The following is a 12,936-nucleotide window of genomic DNA, read 5'->3' as shown; positions in this document are numbered from 1 at the left end:
ATTGAGAGCTGGAGATTGTTTTTTTTGTTGCTTAAGAGGGAATAAAGATAGCAGTTAAGGATAGTCTATTCACTCGATTGAGTAGCACTATTTCAGGGGTAATTGTAAACTATTTTCTGGTCTAATGGTAAAGATATTTTAACACTGTGTTCGTAATAACTTTTAAAAAAATATCCCACGTCCCTATTTTCGTGAAATCATTCTTGGAGCTGGGAAAACCAGGTGTGCTGGAGGTGGGAAAGTGAATCTCAACAGCCGGTGTATCCCGGCACTTGTTTCCCGATTTTCCCCGTCCCTCGCTGATGATGTAATTAAACCTCATTTAAATGTATTTGAATAAATTTTAAGATGATGAACAGGCCTCCCCGCCAGATTAGAGGCAATGGCGTAGTGGTACTGTCACTGGATTATAAATCCAATGACAATGAATCTCCAGGTTCCCGTGTTCAAATCCCACGACAGAAGATGGTGCAATTTGATGTCAATTAAAAGATCTGGAATTAAAAGTCTAATGATGACCATATAACCATTGTCAATTGTTGTAAAAAGCCAAATGGTTCAGTAATGACCTTTAGGGAAGGAAATCTGCCGTCCTTACCTGACCTCCACAGCAATGTGGTTGACTTTTAAATACTCCCTGAAATGGCCCAGCAAGCCACTCAATTGAAGGGTAATTAGGGATAAGCAGTAAATGCTATCCCAGCCAGTGACGCTCACATCCCATGAAATAATTTTTAAAATCCACATCACTAAATATTCAAAACTCACTAACGGGTTTACAAAAGCTTCAAAATAATGGGATTCAGTCGAGGGGATCCCACTAGGAGTACCAAGGTGAGTATGGCCCCTGGGGGAGGGGGGGGGGGGGGCAGAGAGGGAAATGCCCGGGCTGTGCTTGCACATCAGTGCAGGAGTGGGGAGCTTGCCAGTGGAGGGGGGAACTTTGGCAGCGAATGGTGGTTAGCACTACTGCCTCACAGCGCCAGGGACCCTGGTTCAATTCCGGCCTTGGTTGTCTGTCTGTGTGAAGTTCGCACTTTCTCCTCCAGGTGCTCAAGTTTCCTCCCACAGTCCAAAGATGTGGACGGGCCATGCTAAATTGCCCTGAGGGTGTGGTTGCAGGAATAGGGGGGGGGGGAATTGGGCCTAAATAGGATGGTCTTTTGAAGGGTCAGTGCAAACTCAATGGGCTGAATGGCCTCCTTTTGCACTGTAGCAATTCTATGATTCAATGAGTAGAGAATCCCGCTGCCAGCGATTGGCGCATTGCTGAGAAACACGCGGCTGGGGTACCGGAGAATCCCACCCTTGATCGTCAACCACATCCTGACACTCAACAGCATTACCATCACTGAAACCCCACCATCAACATCACACAGGTTATCATTGGTCACCGCAGGTACTTAACTTGACAAGACATGGAAATACTGTGACTACAAGAGCTGTAGAGTAATTCACCCCCCCCCGGCTCCCAAAGCCGATCCATCATCTACAAAGTGCAAGTCGGGTGTGTGATGGTCTCCTGGATGATAGCAATGCTTCAGGGAGCCATGATGACAGTGGTGACTCTGGAGCCTGCAATGGAGGTGGGCTGCATTCTGAGACCCACAAGGCCTCAGACAATCAGAGGCTGACTATCACACACATCAAAAGGCATAGAGCAGAAAGGGCAGCAGCCTGCCTCCCTCTCAGCTGACAATGTTGGAGGAGTACCTGCAGGCAACTGAGAGAGTCCCCAGTTGTACTTGGGTTTCGGAGGGCTATATCTATGGTTCAATGTCACTTCGCTGTTTACCTTGTCTTAATCATACTTGTCTGCTGCAGCAGATAAAGAATCTATTACCCGTTTATTAAAAGTTTAATGGCTCTTGCGAAGGGTATGATGGGGAGGACCCCAATCCGCGTGGTCAATGTATTTACATGCCATGGGCAGATGTCATAATGAGTCCACTGAGATGGTAAGGACATTCAAGGAAAAGGCAACAGAGTTTTTAGAAGGGATGTGGTGAATTATATGCATCGTAATTCACACTGTATTGCCTTGCGTTGTATTGTGTCCTTGTGGGTTCTGTCTGTGAGCCATTGTGCGGCTCTGCCCATAGGGGGAGATGAGGAGTTTGTATTGGGCTCCACCCTTGGCTCCGCCCATGGCTCCTCCCACTAACCGGAAGTATAAAGTGCTGCAGCCGTAAGCACTGCTCTCAGTTCCTCTGGTCGCAGGCTGGCTTAGTTGTAAGACTATTAAAACCACAGTTTACTTCCAATCGTGTGTCTAGTGAATTGATGGTCACATCAAGGGAGAAGATTTATTTGCTTGCGCTTGTGTGTAAGGATGGTTCATATGTATGTGTACGAGTCCCCTTGTATGTCTCTCATTACACCTGATCTGCTGTTCCTCAGCGTCTTCACTATGTTCTGATAAGTCAGCAACCCTTTCCAAATCCTAATCCTCAGAAAGGTAGTGAATCCAGAATGGCTTCATCGGCTTCTCCCCTCAGGTAGTGCAGAAAACAGCATACCACCTTGGTGGCATGCCACAATGCGACATGGTGGCATAGCAGTTAGCATTGCTGCCTCACAGCGCCAGGAACCCGGGTTCAATTCTAACCATGAGTAACTGTATGGAATTTGCATGTTCTCCCCGTGTCTGCGTGGGTTTACTCCGGGTGCTCTGGTTTTCCCCCACAGTCCTGAATCCAAAGACGTGCGGGTTAGGTGGATTGGCCATTCTAAATTGCCTCTCAATGTGCAGGGATATACAGGTCAGGTTATGGGGTTACGAGGATGGGCAGAGTGGATGGTGGGGGGGGGGGGGGGGGGGGGTTGGACCTGGGTGGAGTTCTCTTTCAGAGGGTCGGTGCAGACTCAATGGGCCTAATGGCCTTCTGCACTGTGGGGATTCTACGATAACATGAGGCCCTTGGTGGCGAATAATGAAGGTCCTCATCAGATCTAACAAGACACCCGAACAGCATCTTTAGAAACCCTGTGCCCTGCTCGAGTTGATCAGATTTTCCCTCATGTGTTTCTCTATATTTGCACAGATGTAAGGAACCCTGTCTTCACTGGATAGCCCTTGTTTCCCAATATTCACCCTTGAACGTGGACGTGTGGTCAGAATGGTTTGGGCACTGGGGACAGCCTTAGAATGTAAGTGTTGTGACAACTTCCCAGATACTTTCTGTAATCCGGCAGGATCTGTTTGTTTTGTTACAGACCAGGGGTGGGATTCTTCGACTCCCCGCCGGGTCGGAGAATCGCCGGGGGCCGGTGTCAATCCCGCCCCCGCTGTGTCCCGAATTCTTCACCACCAGAGATACGGCGGGGGCGGGAATCGCGCCAGTCGGCGGACCCCCCCTGGCGATTCACAGGCCCGCAATGGACCGAAGTCCCGCCGCTGTCAACCCTCTCCCGCCGGCGTGGATCAAACCACTTACCTTACCAGCGGGAGCAGGCGGCGTGGGCAGGCTCCGGGGTCCTGGGGGGAGCGCGGGGCAATCTGGCTCTGGAGGGGTGCCCCCACGGTGGCCTGACCCGCGATCGGGGCCCACTGATCGGTGGCTGGGCCTGTGCCATCAGGGCACTCTTTTCCTTCCACCTTCGCCCTGGTCTTCACCATGGTGGAGACAGAAGTGACCCCCCTCCTCTGTGCATGCGCAGGGATGATGTCAGCAGCCGCTGACGCTCCGCCGCATGCGCAGACTTCCGCCGGCCGGCGAAGTCCTTTCGGCCCCGGCTGGCATGACGCCAAAGGCCTTCCACGCCAACCAGCGGGACGGGAACCACTCCGGCGCGGGCCTAGCCCCTCAAGGTGAGGGCTTGGCCCCTAAAGGTGCGGAGACTCCCACACCTTTGGGGCGGCCCGATGCCGGAGTGGTTCACGCCACTCCATCACGCCGGGACCCCCCGCCCCGCTGGGTAGGGGAGAATCCCGGCACAGGTGTACAGCGAGTGAGTGAAAGCCCTTTCTGTTGATGAAGATCATTACTTGGTCTGTGGGAACATTTTTGGTTACATGCGTACAATCGATTGCTGCCCCCCCCCCCCCCCCCCCCCCCCCCCCCCCACCCCCCTGCACCTGAGGGATAACAGTGATGGCCACAAATCCTGGAACCCTCATCACCAGACAGCCTGCATTAGCGCAAAACCATATGTACTGTCAGGCCCTCCTGAAGATGGAATCAGTGACCATCTTGATGCAGTGATGAGCCGCAGACCGAGAGATCCCACAAATATTGTAGAAGATCCCTGGAATGATCCTCAGGATAGAAATTCAGTGCCATGGTGATTTTCAATGCCAGCAACATGTGGTGCCCATTATTTCCCATCCTCCTCTATCATGGCGAACAGTATGGTGACCATCTGCCTGGAGAGGCGGGGTCTGAAGGCAATTGCAGGAAGCTGTGCCTCTGTACCATGAAAAAGATTCAACAACCTGTCAACTTTCCTTAAATAGCACCTTATCGAGGACCCAGAGGGAGGACATTTGGCTCATCAATTCCATGCCGGCTCGCTCTAGTCCACTGCAGTCAGTCCCATTCCTCTGTTCTATCCCCTGAGCCCTGCAAGTTAATTTTCCTCAAGCACCCATTCAATTTCATTTCCTTCCAAATTTGTGACAAGGGCAGCAGAATACCACCATCTGCCAGTTCCCTTCCAAGTATAATTCAGAATGAATTGTAACTTTACCATTGTTCCTTTACTATTGCTGGATTAAAGTTTTGGAACTGAATCCCTACTAGCTTTGTCAGTGTATCTATATCGCATTGACTGCTGCACCTTATTGAGATATATAGGATATTCGGGGGCTTGACAGGGTAGATGCTGAGAGGTTTTCCCCCCTTAAGGGAGTGTCCAGGGCCAGAGGGCATAATCTCAGCATAAGGGGGTCACCCATTTAAGACTGAAATGAGGAGGAATTTCTTCTCTTAATAGGGGGATCTGGATTATGGGGAGGAGGCAGGTAAATGGGGATGAGAAACATATCAGCTATGATTGAATGGTGGAGCAGACTCGATGGGCCGAATGGCCCAATTCTGCTCCGATGTCTTATGGTTTTACAAGGCGGGAAAGTGGGAGTTGAGGGTTATTAGATCAGATTAGTCATGCTCTCATCAATTGGTGGAGCAAACTCAATGGATGTAATGGCTTACTTCTGTTCCTATGTCTTATGATATCAATGTCTTATAGCTGAAGAAGACTCATCACCACCAACTTCTCAAGGGGAATTAGGGATGGGCAATATTTGCTCACATTCGGAAAACAAATAATAAGTACGAACAATTGCTGGGCCTTGGACACTACTGTGGGGAGCTGCTGCTGCAAATTTCTGGAGCAAACTAAATCAGGAAGAGGGCAGGAGTCACGGAAAAGGAAAGGCAGAGGATGATCTGTGAATGACCTTGATTTTATCCAAACCAAAGCATGAATTCTGCAGATTTGAGATCTGGTTTTCTGAATTCACACTGCTGCATGGTTGGTGCCCAAAAGGAAAGGAAAGTAGAAATTCTACGTCTGCTGTCCTAGATCTGCTAGCCATTCCATTTGATAGAATGAAAATCGTGGGCAGTGTACCTGCTATTTCTTAATATGTTGGGGTTTGAGACTCTTAGCCAACAGCATGAAAATGAAGTATTCAAAGTGAGCTGGAGAGTTAGGAGAGGGGATGATCAATGGAGATGATCAATTGCAATCAATTTGACATGAATGTTCATTTCAATAACTTCTGGATCTTACCTGCACAAATAGAAATGTTCTTCCAATCTGAAAATAGAAAACACGATAAAATTTGAAAAATCACCACACAAATAATTCCAGAGAAAAGCAATCACGTGCATTTTTAATTGTTGACTGAAATTTGGAAGGCGTAAGCTGCTAAATGCTGGTAATGCAAACCTACAGTCTGGGTGGACAACGGAGCATGATATTGTCACAGTGGGTCTTTCTCTTTCAAAACCATTTAACAGCAATTGCAGTTGATGTTGTTTGAATCCTGCTCAGGGATGGGGCCAGGTGGGGTGATATCATCAGGAATGTTCACATCACACAAGTGCCAGGCAATGACCATCTCCAACAAAACAGAATATAACCATCTCCCTTTGACATTCAACAGAATTTTTGTCATTGCATCCCTCAACATCAACAGCCTGGGAGTTAACCATTGACCACTTAACCATGTAAATATTGCAGTTACAAAAGTAGGGAATTCTGTGATCTCCTCCTCTCCTGACTCCCAAAAGCCTGTCCACCATCTGCAAGGCACAAGTCATCTTCTTCATGGATAAATAAGTCTAAGTGCTTAAACCACCATGTTTACAAACATCCACCACATCAAAGAGAGTTAAGTGAATTCAATTTCCAGCTCAGCACTTCAACGTCACTCAAGCGTGAAGGGGCGTGATTGGAACTCCCTTTGATGTGGTGGATTTTTATAAACATTGCGTTTTCAACAATGTGATTGGCTGAGCCATCCTTGAAGAAAATAAATGAGACAAGGCTCAAAGTTGTTTTGTGGAAGCCTGTCATTCACAGCCCCCCGCAGAATGAATGGATGGCATGCAGCTAATGGATTAGGGGGGGTTTAAACACGGGTCAAGGGTGTGGCACCTTAAAGGAGTTGCTCCCAAATTACATCAGAATGCCACCCCCCTTCACAATGCATAGCCTGCCCACCCCTCCCATCAGACCCCCTCCCCAACAGATGTCCCAAAAAATGGGATACACTCCCCCAGCAACCCCCTTAATAGGAAGAATCCTTCTATCAGGGACTGCCTAATAGGGAGAACCCCAGGGACACCCTAACTAGGGCAATCATCCAGGGATGTCCTTATTGGTGACACTGTGGCATAGTGGTTAGCACTACCGACTCACAGCTCCAGGGTCCCAGGTTCAATTCCGGCCTCAGGTTACTGTCTGTGTGGAGTTTGCACTTTCTCCCCATGTCTGTGTGGGTTTCCTCCGTGTGCTCCGGTTTCCTCCCACTGTCCAAAAAAGTGTGTGTTAGGTAGATTGACCATGCTAAATTTCCCTTAGTGTCCAAAAGGTTAGGTGGGGTTACTGGGCTAGGGTGGAGGTGGAGGCTTAAGAAGGGTGCTCTTTCCAAGGGCCGGTGCAGGCTCGATGGGCCAAATGGCCTCCTTCTGCACTGTAAATTCTATAGTTCTATGATTCTAAAGGAACCCCCCCACAGAGACCCCCTAACTAGGGAGACCCCTCCCCAACAGGTCTCCCCTGTTTTATTTTCAGGAATGGACATGTGGTGCTTCCAGGTAAGCATCACAACGGTAATTGTTTTCACTGCCCATGTCTGAACTGCTCTTTAAAAAGGCAGAAACATGGAAAATAGGTGCAAGAGTAGGCCATTCGGCCCTTCAAGCCTGCACCATCACTCAATCTGATCATGCAAATTCAGTATCCCACTTCCACTTTCTCTCCATACCCCTTGATCCCTTTAGTCGCAATTGCCACGTCCGGCTCTCTCTTGAATATATACAACAAACTGGCCCCAACAGCTTTCTGTGGTTGAGAATTCCACAAGTTCACAACTCTCTGACAGAAGAAGTTCTTCCTCATCTCAGTCCTGAATGGCTTACCCCTTACCCTTAGGCTGTGATCCTCTCGTTCTGGATGTCCCCAATATCGGGCACATTCTTCCCACATCTAGCTTGTCTAGTCCCATCAGGATTTTATATGTTTCTAGAAAGATCCCCTGTCATTCTTCTAAAATCCAGACAGGAGTCTCCTTTGTGGAGGGGGTATGTTGGGGGCGGGTGGTTCCTTTAGTTAGGGGGTCCCTGGGTGGTCTCCCTATGTAGAGGGTCCCTGGAAGGGGGGGGGGGGGGGAGATCTCCCTATTAAGGAGGTCCCTGAAGGGGAGATCACCCTATTAAAGAGATCTCTGGTGGAGGCGTGTTCTCCCATTTTAGGGGACCTCTGTGGGGAGGGGTTCTGGTAGGGGAGGGGTAGGCACGTTGTGCATTGTGGAGGGAGTGTGGCACTCAGATGGATTTTGGGTGCAACTCCTTTCAGGAGTCACCCCCTTGGCCCACTGAGATGTCCACCACGTCAGACTCATCGTTTTTTGAGACTGTTTGTAAATCCCGCTCACGTAATTCCCGGTCCAGAGGACCGGAAAATCACGCAGGGCTGGAGAATACTCTGCCTGGCCTGCTAACTGGAGCATGGACACAAATCCCCATCCCGCTGCTAGCGGGGGGTCTGAGCAGAGCGGTTGGTTTGGCGCCCGGCGCGAACTTCGATTTTGACTCGTCGCCAATCGCAATTCGTGATCCTGGTGTCAAGGGGCAGAGCATTCCTGTACCAGCCTCCCCAAACAGGCACAGAATGTGGCGACTAGGGGCTTTTCACAGTAACTTCTTTGAAGCCTACTCGTGACAATAAGCGATTTTCATTTCATTTAGTGCAGTGTTTCTAGTCCGCCCATTACCACCTGAAAAATGGAATGAAAATGAAAATCGCTAATTGTCACAAGTAGGCTTCAAATGAAGTTACTGTGAAAAGCCCCTAGTCGCCACATTTCAACGCCTGTTCGGGAATTGAACCATGCTGCTGGCCTGCTTTCAAAGCCAGCGATTTAGCCCTGTGCTAAACAGCACCTCAATGTATCTGGACACCTACTAATCTTGTTACTGGGCAAATCACATCTCATTATTCCTCTAGATACCAGCTAGTTTTGTTACTTGTGGAGTAAATGTCCTACCCCTTAAATCTCAGAGGTTAAGGACTGTTTCCTCCACAGTTCAGTCAGGTCCCAGATACTTTCCTTCGTTTTACCACCATTCGTTCGTATGTTCAGCAAATCAGTGTGTGAATAATATTTGAGCTTTGGAATTCTAACAAGGGCCAGAATTCTCCGTCATTGAGATTTACTTTCCCACCGGCAGTGCACCCCGATCTGCGGGTTTTCCAGTGGTGTGGGATGGTTTCAATGGGAAATTCCAGTGACAAGCAGCGGGAAGATAGAATCCCACCGCCAGAAATGGGGCACGGCCGAGAAACACATGCTGGGGAACCGGAGAATCCAGACCAATATCTCTTATAGCAAATTGTGACCCTCTATCTCTCATCAAATTATGTTTGCTGTTATTGCAGCAGATACATTGGTGAATACAACTAATGCTGCAACATACTCAGTACATGAATATACGGCAGCTGTTTATAAGAAAGGAGATGTCCTACCTGATTCACTCACAGATTTCCACTGACCTGAAATATAGAAAATAAAATATAAATTCATTTTATTAATCCGATCGTCACAAACATTGACTCACTGCATATTTCAAATGGTTTGAACATTGAAATTTTAGCACCTGGATGTTAACCTTGTATCATTCTGTGTCAGAAGGTGTGGTTGATCCTTCCACTGCAGTGCTGAGGGGGTGCTGTGCAGTTGGAGGTGCCAACTTTCAAGTTGAGATGTTCACCCAGCCAGTCTGCCCTCACAGGATCAAAATATCCCATGGCACGATTTTGAAGAAGAGTAGGGCAGCTGTTCCGGTGCTCTTGTCAAGATTTATCCCTCAACCAACATCATATCATATTCCTCATCAATTTTATTGCATTTTACGGAATCTTGCTGTCCACAAATTAGCTGCTGCATTTCTCACACTATGACAGTGACTGCATTTCTGAAACACTTTTGTTCGTAAAATGCTTTGGCATAAAGCTGTTCAGGAAGCAGCACCACAGAGGGCTCAGCCCCATTTGAGACAGTGCCAGCCAATGGTATTCTGACTTTGGACATCTTACTTACAGATTTCGGAGCTCAGTGCCAGAGAAGACTGCGCCTCCTCCCTCCAATTTAGGGCGTGTACTCCCTCAGCAGTGATTTGAGCTCAAGCCCAGGAAGGAGGACAAAGGAAGAGTTTCCTGCATGCTAGCCTCCAGAACCCCTTGAAATTAATGTAAGGTAACGCCTCCCTTCGAGATTAAGAGACTAAATGCAATGTCCCGGTCGAGTTGAATTTATTTGTGTCCCCCACATCTTCTTTGAATACTCAGTGGGCGGGGAAAAGGTCTGGAGTGAGTTCTTGCTAATGCATTAAAATGAGGTTCCCGGGCTTCCGCAATGTGATCCACACTACTCCACGGCAATGGGGGGATGGGGTGAAAATCCCAATCACACCGGAGAGAACCGTGTTTTTCGATTCTCTCCGTATTTTGAACCCACACCGCATTTCTCATGGACAGAAAAGGTGGACTCAAAATTGTCCTGACAGTTTTGAGTCAGTAAATCTGTTAGTGGTCCTACTGAGCCACTTGTGATGTTGAACATTCCAGAGAACATTCCAGAGCCTGAGTGCTTCTTCCAAGTAATGTTCAATATGGGTGGGTATTGATTTATCAGTGATTTATCACTGAGGGAGGGAGGTAATTCCTTCCCAAGTTTGACTTGATGCAAAGAGACTTCATGGGATCTGGAATCAATATTGAGAAAAGAATACAGAACAGGAACAGGCCCTTCGGCCCTCCAAAGCCTGCGCCGACCATGGTACCTGCCTAAACTAAAACCGTCTGCACTTAGGGAGTCCATATCCTTCCATTCCCACCCTATTCATATATTTGTCTGGATGCCCCTTAAATGCCGGCTCCCACCACCTCCACAAGCAGCCAGTTCCATATATTTACCATCCTTGATGTAAAAACCTTGCCTTGCACTTCGAAACTTTTCCCTACGCACTTTAAACCTATGACTCGCCTACCTTGGAAAGAGCATCTGACGATCCACTCTGTCCATGCCACTTATAATTTTGTAGACCTCTATCAGGTCACCTCTCAACCTCTGTCAGGACAAATTCCCAGGGCAAATTCTTCCCACTAAAATAAAACTCCATTTTACTTGTTGAAAAAAAAGTTTGCACTTACAAAGTAGTAAAACACTACTTTGACAGCAATGAAAGTGGGACATTGCTTCTTTTATAGAAGTAACATGCTTGTGCCATGTTCAATTACCAGTCATTGTTAGCTTATTTCAATCAGCAACAGTTTAACCATTGATTGTCGCAATCTATAACCTCATGATGTGATACATCCTCATTCCTCCATCACAATCAAGATAGGCAGCAATAAAAACGGGTCTCAGTAATAAGGACTGGATTGTTGAAAGCCCTTTCTGGTGCACCAATGCCCTTTCGGGGAGGAAATCTATGGCCATTACCAAAAAAGTGATTGAATCTTAAATTCCCTCTGTAATGGCCCAGCGAGCCATTCAGTTGTATTAAATGGCTACAGAAAAGTCAAATAGGAAAACCGGATGTACCACCTGGCATTGATATAGAGACTGGAAACAAGAGAGGTACACCCTGGATAATCAGCCAAGCAAATTCCTCCTCATTAACGTATGATGAAATTAGGGAATTGTCCCACAGCCTAATTAGCAACAGATTAACACAGTCACACTCACTGAAACATATCTTCCAGCAATGTTCCAGACACTTTCATCACTTCTCCTGCATTGGTCCTGTCCCATTGTCAGCACAGACCCACCAGAGATGGTGACAGTGATGTACATTTGGGAGGACACCTCATGAATGCCCACTTTTCAGCAGTTGGATCTCTCCTCAGCTTGTTCAACTTCACATGGCAGCAGTGCCACACTACATGATTGAGACTTCATCTTCATAAGGACTTTAAGATGATTTTGTCTGCTAATGATATCTGATAGGTTGGTGCTTCTCTCCACAGATTACTGTTGTAACCTGGGTGGGTGCTGATTTGTTCCAATATTAGCGGGTGTGGGATGTTTCCTTATCCTTATTTAGCCTGAAGTAATGAAACTACTTGGAAGTCCAAAGTTTATATTCAGAACTCTGAGACTCATTCGACTGTAGATAACTAAGGCCTAAAAAACACTGCAATCCTGCCCGTGAGATAAGCCTCACCCAGAAATGGTGATGGAAGAGTCAAGGATGTTGGGTGTCATATATAATTCTGAATATATTGTGGGCAGGCTGATTTTTTGACTAGCCTGTCAGACAGGTTTGTCAACTTGATGTTGGAAAGAACAGTGGGCGGGATTCTCCCAGCCCTGGGCCGGTCCGGAAAATCCCCGCAACCGGGCCAAGGCGCCCTGACGCCGGCACGCAATTCTCCGCAGAGCGGAGAATCGGCGCTATTGGCGCCGGTGTGGTTGGTGCGGCGCCGGTTGTGGGCCTCTCTAAGCACCCCTCCCCCACGATTCTCCGGCCCGAATGGGCCGAGCGGCTGTAAGGAAAAAAACCGAGTCCCGCCGGCGCCGTTCTAACTTGCTCTGAGCCAGCGGGACCTCAACGTTGAAGGGTCGGGTGGTGGCCTGTGGGGGGAGGGGGGGAGGGGGGGGGGGGTCCGACCCCAGGGGGGCCTCCGATGTGGCCTGGCCATGTTGTATCGGGGCCAGCGCGTTGAAGGAGGCCACTGCGCATGTGCACATTGACGCCGGCGCCACTGCACATGCGCGGATCCGCGGCGCACAGTTCGTGCCGGGATCGGCAGCTGGAGCGGCGCGAACCGCTCCAGCATCATGTTTGCCCCCTGTAGGGGCCAGAATTAGTCATGGCAGCGGCCCATTCATGCCGTCGTAAAACACAACGGCATTTACAACGGTGTGGACAGTCTGCCGCGGGATTAGAGAATCCCACACAGTGATACTGGTACAGCAGTTGAATAGGTTAATAAGATGCACAGTTCTAATTGTCTGTGTTAACTTTCTAATACATGGACCAGCTAGAAAGGGTCAATTGGGCATCTTTACTTTATATCTCATTCTCAAAAATACTGTGAATAATGCTCTCAGATGGAAGGTTGGTCAAAAGGTATTCTGTTGATAAAAGGTTCATCAAAAGATCTGTTGAGTTGGTCACTTGAGTGGCACAATGAGATATCTCTATCCATTTACCAGGCTCAATGTAATGAAATTCTCTTGCTCCTGTTTCATGAAAT

General features: G+C 48.1%; 1 protein-coding gene across 1 annotated transcript in view; it reads right to left on the bottom strand.

Moving 5' to 3' along the window:
* LOC119976454 (butyrophilin subfamily 3 member A2-like) overlaps nucleotides 1–12,936 on the bottom strand; it is a 45,148-nt gene that overhangs the window by 9,922 nt on the left and 22,290 nt on the right. The window contains exons 7-9 of the mRNA XM_038816990.1: nucleotides 10,192–10,436; nucleotides 9,199–9,225; nucleotides 5,737–5,763 (exon numbers count right to left, since the gene is read on the bottom strand). Coding sequence (XP_038672918.1) covers nucleotides 5,737–5,763; nucleotides 9,199–9,225; nucleotides 10,192–10,436 — 299 coding nt within the window. The remainder of the gene's footprint in view (nucleotides 1–5,736; nucleotides 5,764–9,198; nucleotides 9,226–10,191; nucleotides 10,437–12,936) is intronic.

The sequence above is a fragment of the Scyliorhinus canicula genome, chromosome 13, assembly GCF_902713615.1.
Source record: "Scyliorhinus canicula chromosome 13, sScyCan1.1, whole genome shotgun sequence".
NCBI lineage: Eukaryota > Metazoa > Chordata > Chondrichthyes > Carcharhiniformes > Scyliorhinidae > Scyliorhinus > Scyliorhinus canicula.
Note: the sequence above shows the minus strand (reverse complement) of the source record. Positions and strands in the feature narration are given on the sequence as shown.